Source organism: Bacillus rossius, chromosome 6, assembly GCF_032445375.1.
Source record: "Bacillus rossius redtenbacheri isolate Brsri chromosome 6, Brsri_v3, whole genome shotgun sequence".
Classification (NCBI taxonomy): domain Eukaryota; kingdom Metazoa; phylum Arthropoda; class Insecta; order Phasmatodea; family Bacillidae; genus Bacillus; species Bacillus rossius.
The window spans coordinates 60,127,703-60,142,863 of NC_086334.1; the positions used below are offsets into that span (position 1 = coordinate 60,127,703).

Sequence of the window (15,161 nt, forward strand, 5' to 3'; positions counted from 1 at the left end):
GCATCTTGTAGCTAATCTAAACAGTGTTTTGTTCGCGACGTAACGTAACCTAAACGGCAATAACGTATAAACGGAATATACCTTGAAATTGTAATTAAATTCCACTTGCACATTGAAAGAACTCGCGCTTTCTATTATAGATTGTTAGTTTTGTTAAATGTATACTAGATAAAATGGCAAGTGAAACTTTCCGCCGCAACTAAAGATTTGTAGGTCACACTATGAGTACCGATACTAAAAAACGTGTCGGTATTAGTATTGCAACAAAACTCGAGATTCTAAAAGCGGTTGACAACTGCAAGAAGAAGTGTGATGTGGCAAAACACTTTAATATCGCGCCCACAACTCTGTCTACAATAATCAAAGACAGAGCTAAGATAGAAGAGAATGCAGCAAAATTGCACCACAAGAGGCAACGGTACAGTAAATGTGTGGATAGTGACCTCGACAAAAACTTTTTGATTGGGTTGTTCAGGCACGATCCAATAATATACCAATTTCTGGCACAGTACTGCAAGAGAAAGCACGCATGGAGGCGTTAAGGCTTGGAATGGATAATTTCCAAGCAAGTGGGTGGCTTACTCGATTTAAAGCAAGGTGGAATCTAAGTACACTTAAAATATGTGGCGAAGAAGCAACAGTTGATACCACAGTGACAGAAAATTGGAAACAGAATTTACATTCTCTCACAGCAGGTTATGCTGATAAGGACATTTTCAATGCCGACGAAGCTGGCTTTTTTTATAATCTCTTGCCAGACAGTACTTTAAGCCACAAAGGTGAAACCTGCCATGGAGGGAAACGCAGTAAGGAAAGATACACTGTACTTTTCTGCACTAACTCTGATGGCTCTGAAAAATTGAAGCTTTTAGTTATTGGTAAATATGCAAAACCAAGATGTTTTAAGAACATTAAAAAAACACCTTGCACCTATAAAAACAATAAAAATTCATGGATGACTGCTGTGTTGTTTAAGGAGTGGTTACAAATGTTGGATGCCAGAATGGGAGCATACAACAGGAAGATTTTGTTGTTTCTGGACTCTTGCAGTGCACACAAAGTTGGTGTCGAGTTACAGAATGTAACAATAGTTTTTTTTTCCACCTAACTGCACAAGCAAATTACAGCCTTTAGACCAGGGTGTAATTTCTCAAGTAAAACGCTTGTACAGGAGGCAACTAGTGCAGTTTCTATGTTGGCAGATGGAACACCAGAAAGATGTTTCAAAATTGAAGTGGAACATTTTAAATTCCATGGAAAGACTTTGTTTGGTGTGGGACAAAATCCCTCCTGTTTCAATTGCAAAATGCTTCAAGAGGGCAGGTTTCAGCACTGACAACTCTACAGATGCATCTCTGGAAGCTGATATCCAGTGCCAAGAAGAAGATATACTTGAATGGTCTAAAGTCACAGTAAATCTGCAGGTGCAAGAAGCAACATTTGCTGACTATGTTGAAGTAGACACAGCTCTGGAGACTTGCCAAGAACACAACGACGACATTTCTGCTCCTGCTGGTAGTACTGAAGACCTGCTGGAGGATGATGCGGAACAGGAGATAAAACGTCCTACAAAGGAAGAGGCAACCAATGCTCTGGATTTTGGACATCTGAAGTGCCAGAAGCAAACATGGAACTTTTCAGGAAAGTTGAGTGTGTGGTAATGAAAGATATTTCACAGCGAAAAGTCCAATCTACCATTCTGAATTTCATGCAAACATTGTAGGTCTAACTAAGTGTACATTGTAAAGTTGAACATAGTTTTTATTATTAGTACATAATTATTTTGTTAGTTTTATTTACCGGTAACTTATGTCAGTGCCCAAATTTTTGTAATTAATGTTTTCAAAGTGGAGAAAATATGGAAATATGGAAGATATGGAAATAATACTGTATTGTAGGGCCTATGAAATGAACATTTAAAAACATCTCTGATGCACTGTATGAATGGCTATTACTTCCACTGCAAAAAGAGGTAAGCCTACTATGTATGTACCGTATTTACTCGTGTATAGCGCGCCCTCGTGTATAGCGCGCACCACGATTTTTGCAACTAATTCCAAAGAAAAAAAATTGAAATTTTTTTTTTCCCCATAAATAAATTTTACTAACATTTAGTGGTACCTGATTATTTAAATTGATGTGTGGTGATGCGTCAGGAAAATACATAAACTCTGCTGTCTCTCTCTCTCTCTCTGTGTGTGTGTGTGTGTGTGTGTGTGTGTGTGTGTGTGTGTGTGTGTGTGTGTGTGTGTGTGTGTGTGTGTGTGTGTGTGTGTGTGTGTGCGTGCGTGCGTGCGTGCGTGCGTGCGTGCGTGCGTGCGTGCGTGCGTGCGTGCGTGCGTGCGTGCGTGCGTGCGTGCGTGCGTGCGTGCGTGCGTGCGTGCGTGCGTGCGTGCGTGCGTGCGTGCGTGCGTGCGTGCGTGCGTGCGTGCGTGCGTGCGTGCGTGCGTGCGTGCGTGCGTGCGTGCGTGCGTGCGTGCGTGCGTGCGTGCGTGCGTGCGTGCGTGCGTGCGTGCGTGCGTGCGTGCGTGCGTGCGTGCGTGCGTGCGTGCGTGCGTGCGTGCGTGCGTGCGTGCGTGCGTGCGTGCGTGCGTGCGTGCGTGCGTGCGTGCGTGCGTGCGTGCGTGCGTGCGTGCGTGCGTGCGTGCGTGCGTGCGTGCGTGCGTGCGTGCGTGCGTGCGTGCGTGCGTGCGTGCGTGCGTGCGTGCGTGCGTGCGTGCGTGCGTGCGTGCGTGCGTGCGTGCGTGCGTGCGTGCGTGCGTGCGTGCGTGCGTGCGTGCGTGCGTGCGTGCGTGCGTGCGTGCGTGCGTGCGTGCGTGCGTGCGTGCGTGCGTGCGTGCGTGCGTGCGTGCGTGCGTGCGTGCGTGCGTGCGTGCGTGCGTGCGTGCGTGCGTGCGTGCGTGCGTGCGTGCGTGCGTGCGTGCGTGCGTGCGTGCGTGCGTGCGTGCGTGCGTGCGTGCGTGCGTGCGTGCGTGCGTGCGTGCGTGCGTGCGTGCGTGCGTGCGTGCGTGCGTGCGTGCGTGCGTGCGTGCGTGCGTGCGTGCGTGCGTGCTGGCCAGAAACGTCACCCGTCACTTAACGACTTCCACTCCTCCCCGCCTCCCCCCCCCCCCCCCCCCAAATTTTTTTCCCCGTGTATAGCGCGCATCCTTATTTTTTTCCTTTACTTGAGGGGAAAAAAGGGCGCGCTATACACGAGTATATACGGTATATTTAAGGTTACCTATGTATTTAAATTATATTAACTATGTTTTACTAATATTTTGCATTACTTTATTTTTTTAAGTAAGTAAATCACATCATTGATAAAAACAAGGTGTGTAAGACCACATACATACGTTTTAATTAGAAAATGAAAAAAAAAAAAAAAACTGTAAACATGTGCGGGAAGCGACATTTTTTTGGTTTAGGGTAACTCCTCTATAAAGTACTCCTCTATAAAGTAGTATCATATTTTTGGTCCCCTAAAGTACTTTATAAAGGGAATTTACTGTATTGTCACATTCGAGAAAGGCTGATCATCTATGATTTTCTTCATGTCAAATTAAACTATATTAAACTATTTTAAGCTATATTAAATTGTAACCAACATCACTCAGCTGACAGAAACCCAATCCATTTAAAATGTAAATTGAAAAAGAATCAACTAAACTTCCACTTGTATTGCATATTGTAGTTCATAATTTGACCATTAATATTTTGATACATCATTAACACCTTTTAATTTGTGTTCCTCAGACGTATGAAGACATGTATTCACGTGTCAAGCGACCAAGACAACCAGTTCAGAGATTGTTGTTCAACAGCCAACGGCCTAAAACTCGTTCTGGAAAGTTGTTGGGTAAGTGTTATAGCGCACGCACGCGCGCACACACACACACACACACACACACACACACACACACACACACACATATATGTTGTCTGATATTTTTTGCTCCATTCACAATATGGGTGTTTAAAGCTTCAAAAAATTCAAAGTCTGATAAGAATTAGCTTCCAAGTTTTTTCCATTTGCTGAGAAATTTGTCTAAAAACGTATTTCAGAAACTCTTAACAAGTTTTTTTTTGCTGTTATATTGAGATGATTGACATAAATATGTATTCTTTTATTTAAAATAAGTTTTTTTGTAAATAATAAATTATTTTACATCCTTAGTAAAATAGTGTCATGTAAATCCAAAATGTTATATACATAGGCATAGCAAACTCCCAATTTAATTAGTCAATTGGAACAGCAGAATGCCCACATTATCACCTAGTGGCAGAAAACCTTTATTTACCCAAATAACCCGTGCACAATATTTCTAATTTTGACAATGCAGCATGGTAACACTTCACAGCATAAGTTCCGTCAAACTCTATAAAGTTGGTTAGCCTGCTATTGCTGAATGGATGACGACATTTTGCACATGGCTTTTTTGCATTAATGTGATATACATTGTAATAATTTATGATTGCGGTTGCTGTATATGGTTGCATCTATGGTTACTAAAAAAACCTTAAATTATTTAAAATTATCGGGAAATGGGAAATTGTGCTGCTTTACAAAATGTTGTCGTGGAAAGTCATAAACATGACTGGAGGAAAAAGATTTTTTTATTTTTTATTAAGGGTGTACAAGAACTCAATTTTGAGTAGAGTATACTTTTAAGTACTGGACTCTAGCCTAATTTAAATATTGAAAAATTCGAGTAGTTCACTGATATTCAGTTCTCTAGATATATTTGCAGTAGAATCTCATTTTTGCGTACCTGGGATTTACAAAGCCCTGCATTTAACAAATTTTTTTATTTGCACTGTCATTTTCTGTATAGTATTAAGGTATTACTTTCTCACTTTAAGCCGGAATTACAATAGTCTGTCACCTCTGTCCATCTATCATCCATCCTCCGAATAAGTGATCTGCAGCCAGTCAGATGGCTCGAATAATTCTATCCGTCTGTCCATTAAAAGCTTGGCAAGCTCTATCTTTTGACCGAGGATATGCTAACACAATACGTACAGGAAGACAAAAAAAATAGCTAAAAAAAATTTATATAAATCTCTAAGAGAAAAACATGGATTGTTGGCAATACTTAATTGGGGAAAATGTTCTCACAGACGGATGAAGACAAGTTGTATATTGCTTGGCTAGTTGCGTGGCGTTGACGGAAAAAAAGTGACCAAGGGACGAATGTTGGTTGGAAGCACCGGGCTTCTGTAATTCCAGCTTTATGAGAATGCTTTTCCTGCATTTTGCATTTTATATCAAACCTTCAGAAAAAAGTTTAGAAAGATCACAAAAAAAAAGTGAATTTGGTGAAGTTAAATTATTATTCGTTATTGTGTGTGGCTACGGCAGCTTGGTTTGCTTATTGTAAACAACATTAATTTTCTATTTTTTTTTGCCATGTGCCACGGTAAACCATATGGCCATAAACCAAAACTTATGTGACGCAAGCACAAAAATTATGTTGTAAAAAGATGGCATCTTTTGGTTTTACATAACTCGCCTTAAAACTTTAATGTATGCATAAAATTAGTCATAAATGTGGTTGTGACATACCTAAATAAACAGCTGATTCCTAGGCCCTTGTTAAAAAAATTAAGTTTATAAAACAATATAACATTTTCCTGTAAATATTGTGTCTTTGTGCATATTTGCAGACACTTGTTTTACTACAATAGAAATGTTTTGGAAAGGCAGTTGGCAGCACTGAATTCTGAAACATTGCAATGGACACGTTTAACTTTTTCTGTTTCTTAAACTGTGTTTGAAAGTCTGTGTGTTTTTTTCCTAGAATTGATTCTAACAAAAATCTGATATTAATTGAATGTTAACTTGATATTAATTCCAAAAAAGAATATTGTAAGAAAATCTCACCATAAAAAAGTGGACGTTTTGAGATGCTTTAATATGCATCAATATGCATATCTCTTGCCCAAGAACTGGAGATTTCATGTTCAACTGTCAACACAAGTGTGAAGAACCACAAGACTGGATGGATTTATTGTTTTCATGTGTGAGATAATGGTCTAGTTATTGTATAAAACCCGAAGCAGCTCATCTCAGCATTTTATTTAATGTGGTTTATATTTGCTTATTGTTTTTACTTAAATAAATTGACACTTCCCTGTTTCTACGTTCTTCCACTTTTCAAATATTTTTGCCCTGTCTCTTGGAGGATGTAAAAAATAGAGAGGTATTTTATGTTAAGATTTCTTTAGTAAAATTATTCACTTGCTAAAAATGGTTTCTCATCTTGTTCAGGTATTGCTTGTAAACTACATAATAAATGTGTTACAACTAGGGGTGTGCGGGAATAGGTTTTTGTACTGCAGCAAATTATCGGGAAAATAAATTATTCCCGCGGGAAACGGGACGGGATCGGGAAAATTAAAAAAAAAAGCAAATTTTTAATTATAATATGAGAAGATGGCCATTTAAATGTTTCTTGCAAAGTTAGTTGTTTCTTTTTTTTGCTGCTATTTCTTTTGTTTGCTTCACTTGTCCTTTTTTCAGCGGCGACTTCATATTTCTTAGCATCCTCAAATTCTTTTTTTATAGCCAGACGTGCTACCATGCTCGCATCTCAAAAATATTTTCACACGAGACACACTTTGCCAGGGATTTACTGTCTGTCAGACGTTCAAAATATTTCCAAACACTTTTAGGTTTACAAGTAACAAGCTGATCGGTTGTTACATCCATTATTAGTAGGCTGATTGTTTTAATATAGGAACATATACTTTGCACAAGCCTTAATAACGTAACGTCAGCCGACAAAGCCCGCCAAACTAAACAGTTAAACAACTATTTTTTTCTCCCAAAGCAAAATCATAGATGTTTAGATACTCGTGAGCAGTGGTGTAAAACTACATGATTTCATATTTTTCAAAGTGCCAATACAGTTCTCTACATCGCCACTGCTATCAAGTAATGAGAACGGTTACGCTTCTTTATGTAACGCAAGTCTAGTATTTCTTATATCTTTGGCGAAAAGGTTGGATTGCGCATGTGTTCTGTTTGTGTCTAAGGACACACAGTGGTTTTAGGTTAAGTATTAGATGGTGACGGCAATAACGTTATATAACTGACTATTCACGTATCTTGCAAATTTGTACCATTGAAGAAATATATTTATGAACGCATACAATATTTAAGGTACTCCATGTACGTTTTTTATATTCCAATTAGATATGTGTAAACGATTATCATAATTCACTGCACACCACATCTGTCGCTACGATCGGCATACGTTTAAAAGATGTTTTGTGTTTAAATAGTACGGAAACCCTTCAAAAATGTACTAATCCATAACAAATATTGTTGTAAAAACAGTTTGAATTGATAGAAAACATTTTCACATGATTAGTAAACATTTGTAAATTTTTAAAAAATTTCCCGAAAAATTTGGGAGTAATAAAATTAAAATTCCCGCCCGGCATTACGGGAAGCCTATTTTCCCGACTTTTTTACCGAAGCGTCGGGATCCCGCACACCCCTAGTTACAACATATGTGGCAATCTCTTGTAGATACAGATGACGATGCCTCGGATACCAGCAGTGACTCTACTTTTGGGAGGGACGCCTGCAGGGGTGGGTCCGTGCGCAGGCAGAAGTACCACCTGCGCAAGACGAAACCCATCGTGGACAGGTTCCAGGCCAATGTCGGTGAGTACATGCCGAGTACGTGTGCCTGCCAGTCTCAGACCTGCCAACCCTCCCGCTTTAGGCGGGAGACTCCCGATTTTGTACCGTTTCTCCCGCCCTCCCGATTTGTCATTCAAATCTCCCGATTTTTGGTTCTGTTTCTCTTGAAGTTTCTGTTTCTAATGCAATAAATTTATAGAATTAATATGTTTGTACCATTATTCCGTACAATTGTATAGTAACTACGGTTCGTACCATAACGTGTAGTTATTTTAATAACCTAAATGCCCACAATTGTCGGCTAAAACGCTTGGTTAAGCGTACATCTAAGAATGAAACGTAGTTTTTTACGATAATTATGGGAGATGTTTTGGTACACGTTCGTCAATTGGTGTTTATTAGCCAACCAGATAAAAAGGTTTCATTTGTTTTCCAAGATGGTGTGTTTTGTCAACATTGTAAACTGTATTTTCAGTGGTGTTGGTTTGAAATAAAGACGGAGTGGATTAATAATGAGTTTATGATACCACTGTTTACATTCCTGCCCAAATTCGCTTCGGTTTGTCAGCCGGCTATGTGAGAATTGTTTGTTCGGCCCCGAACAAATTCGTCTTTGTTCGCGTCTGTGCTCACAGACGAAGTGTAGAGGTAGCATTATAGTACAGTCTTCGAATTTATTCAACGGTGTATTCATAAACATATTATTTTGTGGAAGCAGTTGCGTGATGAGTATTTTGTATGCGTTGTTTAGTTGTAGGCCTACTCCGCAATAGGGATTTAATAGAAATGGCGCTAAGTAAGCCTACAGTGAAGTATCTTGCTGTGTACAAGAAGACATTTAGTGACGAATTTCCGTGTATTTCCGTGTATTTTGTAATCGAGGAAAGGTGAACATGCTGCATTTTGTTCTTTGTGTCGTGATTTTTCTGTCTCGCATGCCGGGAAGGGCGACATTGTGAAGCATATAAATACGAAGAAATCTGCAGTCAATGCTATGGCATCAAATCAGAAATTAGACGTTTTTCGTGACAAGTCGGAAAGAAGATAGTGTGACAAAAGCAGTGTGTTTGTTAAAGTATTTTATTTTAGAACACAATTTGCCCATTGCTTGTGCTAATTATGCTGGTTTACTCTTCAAAAAAAAAATTCAAAATTTACAAAAAAAAAAACAAAATTCCCTCCCCCCCCCCCCCCCCCCCCCCTCACTATAAAACCTCCCGCTTTTGGACTGGTCAAAGTTGGCAGGTATGCAGTCTAGTTGGACGTCCCCGATGATGTGACCTCCATCCTTGCTCGCAAATGGCTCCAGCGATGGAGTCAGGTGACGACAGAACTGGGCCACCTTCCACAGCCTGTCGGTAGTGAGAAGGTCTGAGGGGTTTAGTAGTTTCTTACAAGTAATATTCAATAGAACTGTACTGATTCACAAAATGTTGCCGATATGCCAATATAACTGTTGCCGATTCACAGATTCCGAACAGATACAGAATAAAAAACACATTTTGATTTTAAAAAATTTATAATTTTACTTAATTACCCTAAATAACTCATTCTAAGAAAAGCATGCAATGTAAATGTACATGTATTTTAGTTTATAAATGGAACATAACCTCTCTTTTTTGAAATCTTATTTTTAGCTTGTTTTCATTTGTTTGTTGATGACCCATTAGTTGCTCATTGAAAAATGAATTTACTAATGGAGGCCGGAAAATTTAATTATTTAATACATAATTGCATAAAATAAGATTATTTAATATTAGGTAACTATGAAATATACTGACTCATAAAAAATGAAGTTTAAAAAAATGATTTTAAAATGTGCAAAATTGTGAGACTTTGTACATGTTAACAATTCAAGAACGGGAATTCCAATACATACCATATTAATGTGTGCGGCTGCAAAAATTTATGGAACCAAATATTTATACGGAAATACGTTTCATGTGGTCGCTTTGCGTGAAACAGTAAAAGTAATTTGCATTATGTAAAGTCCTAAATTATTTTTTATTAAATTTTTAAAGCTTTAAATAAGTTAATTAAAAAATTTCTCAGTCATGAAATTACGAACATTTCTTTTGCAGTTCAAGCAGTTGGTATTTTCCATTGTTTTTATGGTAGCCATGGTCTAAATAAAGCAAGTTTTTGTGCTAACTTTACCGTGCTGGTGATATACTTATTTACGATGTATTATATTCAAGAACGTTATAAAAACATAGAATGTATAAGTTTTATATGTACGGCTGGCACAAGTAGCTAAGAAATTATGGTAGTTCAAAGTATGTAGTAGTACGAAAAGTGAGTAGGGTGCTGGTGGATTTTATTAACAAGCTTATTGTGAATCTGCAGAAACACCGATTGAACTAATTATCGGAAAAATTGGCTTTTGCTAATTCACATTGGCACAGCTCTAATATTTAATACTTCTTGTAAGTCTGCTTACCGTGCAGGATCACTATTGTAAAAAGGTAATAACATTTCTTTTATTTACCACATAAAAGGAATGTTAAAGTATATGTGCTCTGTATTCAAGTACCACATTAATTTAAACTTATGTTGTCTCATTGCATGATTTTAATATTTACTTTAATATTTATTTTATTTACTTATTGAAGTGAAACTCATTTGTAGGGGTGTGAAATTATGGTTTTATAATTTAGCCACTTTCGTTTCCAAAATCAACAATTTCGGTGTTTTGTGTTTTGTGTTTTTATAGGAATTTGCAGCAGAAAATAAGGATAAAAATATACGTATTTTTACATGCTTTATATTAGCTTCACCTGTATGTTTGTTTGTCTGTCCGTCTGTAACTCTTTCGACTAAAGAGTGAGTGGCTCATCACTGTAAAATGTCCCACCAATTTCATTACGTTCGTTAGCCGAGCGGTCTAAGGCGCGCGACTTCTGTGACGTCAGCTTTCGGATTCAGTGATCGTGGGTTCTACTCCCGGCCACGTCAAAAAAAAAAAATGTTTTTTTTTTCTTCTTTTTTTTCCCGGTAAATTCTAAGATTATATCCATACATCTAACTGTAAATGATTCGGAGAGACTTTGCCATTTCTTTGTGACGTTGCAACTCCAAATAGTTATCTCAGATGGTAATAGGTAGTGTCGGTAACTCATTTCCCTATGATAATTATACATAAATATAGTTTAAAAAACTAAAAAAAACATGCTTTTAAAGAATATCAAACTAAAAAGTTAAAAATAAATATAGTTTAAAAAACTAAAGAAACATGCTTTTAAAGATTATCAAACTAAAAAGTTAAAAATAATTTTAAAATTAAATTTATGACAATAGTATATAAGCAATACTAGTATAAATGAGAAAAAAGCATGGGGCGCTTAATATACAAAAAATATGGCACAAAGCGCCTCAAGCTTTTTTCTCATTTAAGGTAGGTGTACCAAAGGTGGCCATAGTTAAGCTTTGATAATTTTTTTAAAAATGTCTTGTGCAAGATAGAATATCATCATTAAAAGCATGGGGCGCTTTGTGCCATATTTTTTGTATATTAACAGGGTGGCCACAGACCGGGAAAACCGGGAAAAGTCAGGGATTTTAGAAATGGTCAGGGAAAATCGGGAAAAGTCAGGGAATCGCCTGAGAGGTCAGGGAAAATTTTCTCTTCTACCGTGCATTATTAACTTTGAATATGCCATGTTATGTTAGAATGTGTACCGTAAACCAGTTCTTACATGCTATTCTCGTTCGACAGTACGAAAACAATGGCTTGCGTGCAACATGAATAACTATCGTAGATCTCTTTTTACATGCTAAATGTCGCACACCAGTACCATAATAATTTGGTGTGTATGGTTTTTATGCTCTCGATGTTGCCAACAAATGTAATGCGTACCGGTAAACCAGTTCTTACGTGCTGTTCTCGCTCAACAGTACGAAAACAATGGCTTGCGTGCAACATGAATAACTATCGTAGATCTCTTTTTACATGCTAAATATTGCACACCAGTACCACATAATAAACAGTTTTATTCTGTGCCAGTACCATAATAATTTGGTGTGTATGTTTTTTCTGCTTTCGGTTTTGCCAACAAATGTACTTGTTTTTGAGCACGTTCTAAGAAATCTACAAAATCAAATGGCTACTTTGTTTGGCAGCATATTTTCAGTTCATATTTTCGCTTATATCATGCATATTATTTCGTAGGGATTTTTCTAAACAAAAAGGTTTAATAACTGACGTGTTAAAACATTGCAATGAAAATCAAAAGGAAATGAAAAGCCGTGTTTGGGTTAATTTAAACATTTCTTTCGGTTTCGGCTGGGATCACCATATTGGCTTATTTGCCTTTGTGTACACTCGTAAAGTACCTATTGCTGGTGTTGCAGAAATTATTACGACGGAGTTGTAGGGGTAGTGTTTGTTAGACGTAGTGTTTGAAGTGATTATTACTGCAGTGAGCTACTTCTTAGGAATCGTAAATGGGGATTATGAAACGTCTAACATGGCTGGCTAGCTGTTCAGAGAGTTAGCTAACATATTTTTATACAGACGTGACAGACGTTCGATTTGTTTGTTTACACGTGAAAATATTGCGTAAAATTACGTGTTTCAGTATTTAAAGTGTGACGAAATTTTCATAGTTTAGAATGACAATTTAAGGAAAGTTTGTTAACAGTTTCATGGTAAGTTGCGAATAATTTGAGACCCTGAAACATGGTATTTCCAAGAAAGACTTCAAATTTCAAAGATGATTGGCTTCAAGATGAGAGATTTTGTTTGTGGTTGGAACGACCTAAAACCGGAAGTAATCATGCTCGTTGTTCGCTGTGTCAGAAAACATTCTCCCTCAGTAACATGGGAAAACGTGCACTCACAAGTCACATGAATGGTGAAAAACACAGACAAGCAGAAGAATATTCCAAACGTAGCAGTTGTAACTTGGGTATGTACTTTTCTTGTAAGCCAAAGCCTTCTACTAGTGCCAGTGGTAATTCTGATTCACAGTCATCCTCCATGTTGTATACTACTACTATTGTTTCTGATGGTACTGTACTTGTGACCAGTCGGGGGTTATCAGTAAAATGCAACCTGAAAAAAATTGTGAACAGTCAATTGTGGAATCTACAGCTCTTTGCAAAATGCCACTGTCTGGGATAAACACGTTTGTTTTTAATGAGGAGGTGACTAGGGCTGAAGTTTTGTGGTCCATGCAAACAGTTTTATCATATAAGTCTTTGCGTTGTGCAGCAAGTGATGTGACTGTGATACAAATGATGTTCCCAGACTCATCAGTTGCCAAAAAACTGCAACTGCAAAGAACAAAAATTGGGTACATTATATTACATGGCATAGCTCCTTATTTCCATAATGAATTAGTGAAAAGACATATTCCAGTGTACTGAAATAGTTGTGGGGTTTGATGAATCACTAAATAAGACTTCCGAACTTGGACAAATGGATATAGTGGTGAGATTTTGGAGAGAACAAAGCTGCCAGGTTTCAACTAGGTACTTCAACTCAGCATTTTTGAATCATGCCACAGCTGACGATCTTCTGAAAGCATTCACTGAGACACTGTCAGAAATAGATTTGTGCAAAATTCTGCAAATCTCTATGGATGGTCCCAGTGTCAACCTGAAGTTTCACCGTGATCTTTGTGCTTATTTGTCAGGCCTAAATATTTGCATTGCTTGGTTGTAACAATTTTTACTTTTAAAATGTTTAATACTTTTAGATACTACACGGTCTTATTAATTTTTTTATTGTTTTTATTACTGTTGAAATTTTTATGCAAAGAATCTTAACAAAACTGCTAACAACAGAGATCCTATATTTCTCGTTTTAAAATATATTTATAAAATCGCAATCACGGTTGTGTAAATTAAAAAAAATTGTCAGGGAATTTTTTTCGCACAGTCAGGGAAAACCTGGAAAAGTCAGGGAATTTCATTTCTACATTTCCGTGGCCACCCTGATTAAGCGCCCCATGGTTTTAATGATGATATTCTATCTTGCACAAGACATTTTTAAAAAAATTATCAAAGCTTAACTATGGCCACCTTTGGTACACCTACCTTAAATGAGAAAAAAGCTTGAGGCGCTTTGTGCCATATTTTTTGTATATTAAGCGCCCCATGCTTTTTTCTCATTTATACTAGTATTGCTTATATACTATTGTCATAAATTAAATTTTAAAATTATTTTTAACTTTTTAGTTTGATAATCTTTAAAAGCATGTTTCTTTTTTAATTTGTAACCATGTACACTGTAATGCTATCGGAAACACTTTAAACTGTTTTAAATGGACTATTAACTTTATGACTAGTCAATAAATTTACATAGTTTCACCACTATCCGCATTTAAATCTCTGTTAAAAACAATTTCTCAAGTGGTATATTTGCAGAGATAAACGCCTGTGTAGTTTTCACGATGAACTTTTCTGTCTTCTCTCATTTTTTTGGCAACAGTAGTCACTTCTTCCATCATGGCTAAACGTTTGCTGCTGACACCAGCTGCACTTCCTAACCTAACTTTAACGTGGTGTTTACTGTTGACATGTTTTACAACAGTGTCGCGCCTTTCGTGGTCAACTCTACAATTGCACCACTTGCAAAATAAAATCTTGTTAGAAGCATATAAACCCTCACATTTAAATTCTTTTGCTCGGGACTCGGCAGTAGGCTTTAATTTCGGCATTGTTTTGAAGCAGCAACGTAACGTGTGTACGTGACAAAGGACTGCCAGTATTTACGCGTAGCCAACGTTACCAAGCCAAAATTGTAATAAAAATACCAGTATCTATAAGTGCTGGTAAAATAAAATTACAATGAAATTGTGTTACCTTTTGAAGAAAGTAAACGTATATTAACTCGTGCAAAATTAGTTGGAAATCGACTTAATATTCAAATTTTTAAAATTAGTTTTAAGTCGCGTTCATAGAGTTGTGTGTTCTCGTATGTTGGCGATTCTGCTAAAACAAAGCGAACGAACGGAATAATATTTATGTTGTTACCTCAGTGAACGTGATATTTAACCATTTATCAATGTTAAAAATGCTAAGAAATTAGTGCATTCATAAAAATAAAAGAATGTATATATGTATAGTATTTTACAACGTCAAAACATGTTCACCGATATAGCTGATTTACGATGTATATTGTTTTTTCAGATTTAGTAGTTAAAAAAACGGATTTTCGTTTTATGTTGTTTTTAAGTCCAATTATCACGTTTTTTTCGCGTAATAATGGTTACACCATTTTTTCACACCACTACTCATTTGGGTGTGATGGGAGTAAAATTTGAAGGTCAAATTTTAATGCAATGTTTTCCTGAAACATTGTTCTGAAAGTTTCTCATGCAAAAAGGACAGGGAATAGGTACTTGACCAAAGAGATATAAAGAAGAGCACTATGCGATATATGTTGCTGGGTTTGTTTTCGCTCTCTTCTTTGTGTGATGATTCGTCCCCTGCCCAAAAAAATAGAAACTAGAGAGATGAATGAAAGAATAAGACAGAGTTTGTGCATGTACTTGTTTCAAAAAAATAGATATATCCTATA

General features: G+C 37.2%; 1 protein-coding gene across 4 annotated transcripts in view; it reads left to right on the top strand.

The window, feature by feature from the left end:
- LOC134533244 (ATPase family AAA domain-containing protein 2-like) overlaps positions 1 to 15,161 on the top strand; it is a 161,634-nt gene that overhangs the window by 22,923 nt on the left and 123,550 nt on the right. For all 4 annotated transcript variants that reach the window (XM_063370653.1, XM_063370656.1, XM_063370654.1 and 1 more), the window contains 2 exons: positions 3,739 to 3,841; positions 7,520 to 7,657. In XM_063370653.1, coding sequence (XP_063226723.1) covers positions 3,739 to 3,841; positions 7,520 to 7,657 — 241 coding nt within the window. The remainder of the gene's footprint in view (positions 1 to 3,738; positions 3,842 to 7,519; positions 7,658 to 15,161) is intronic.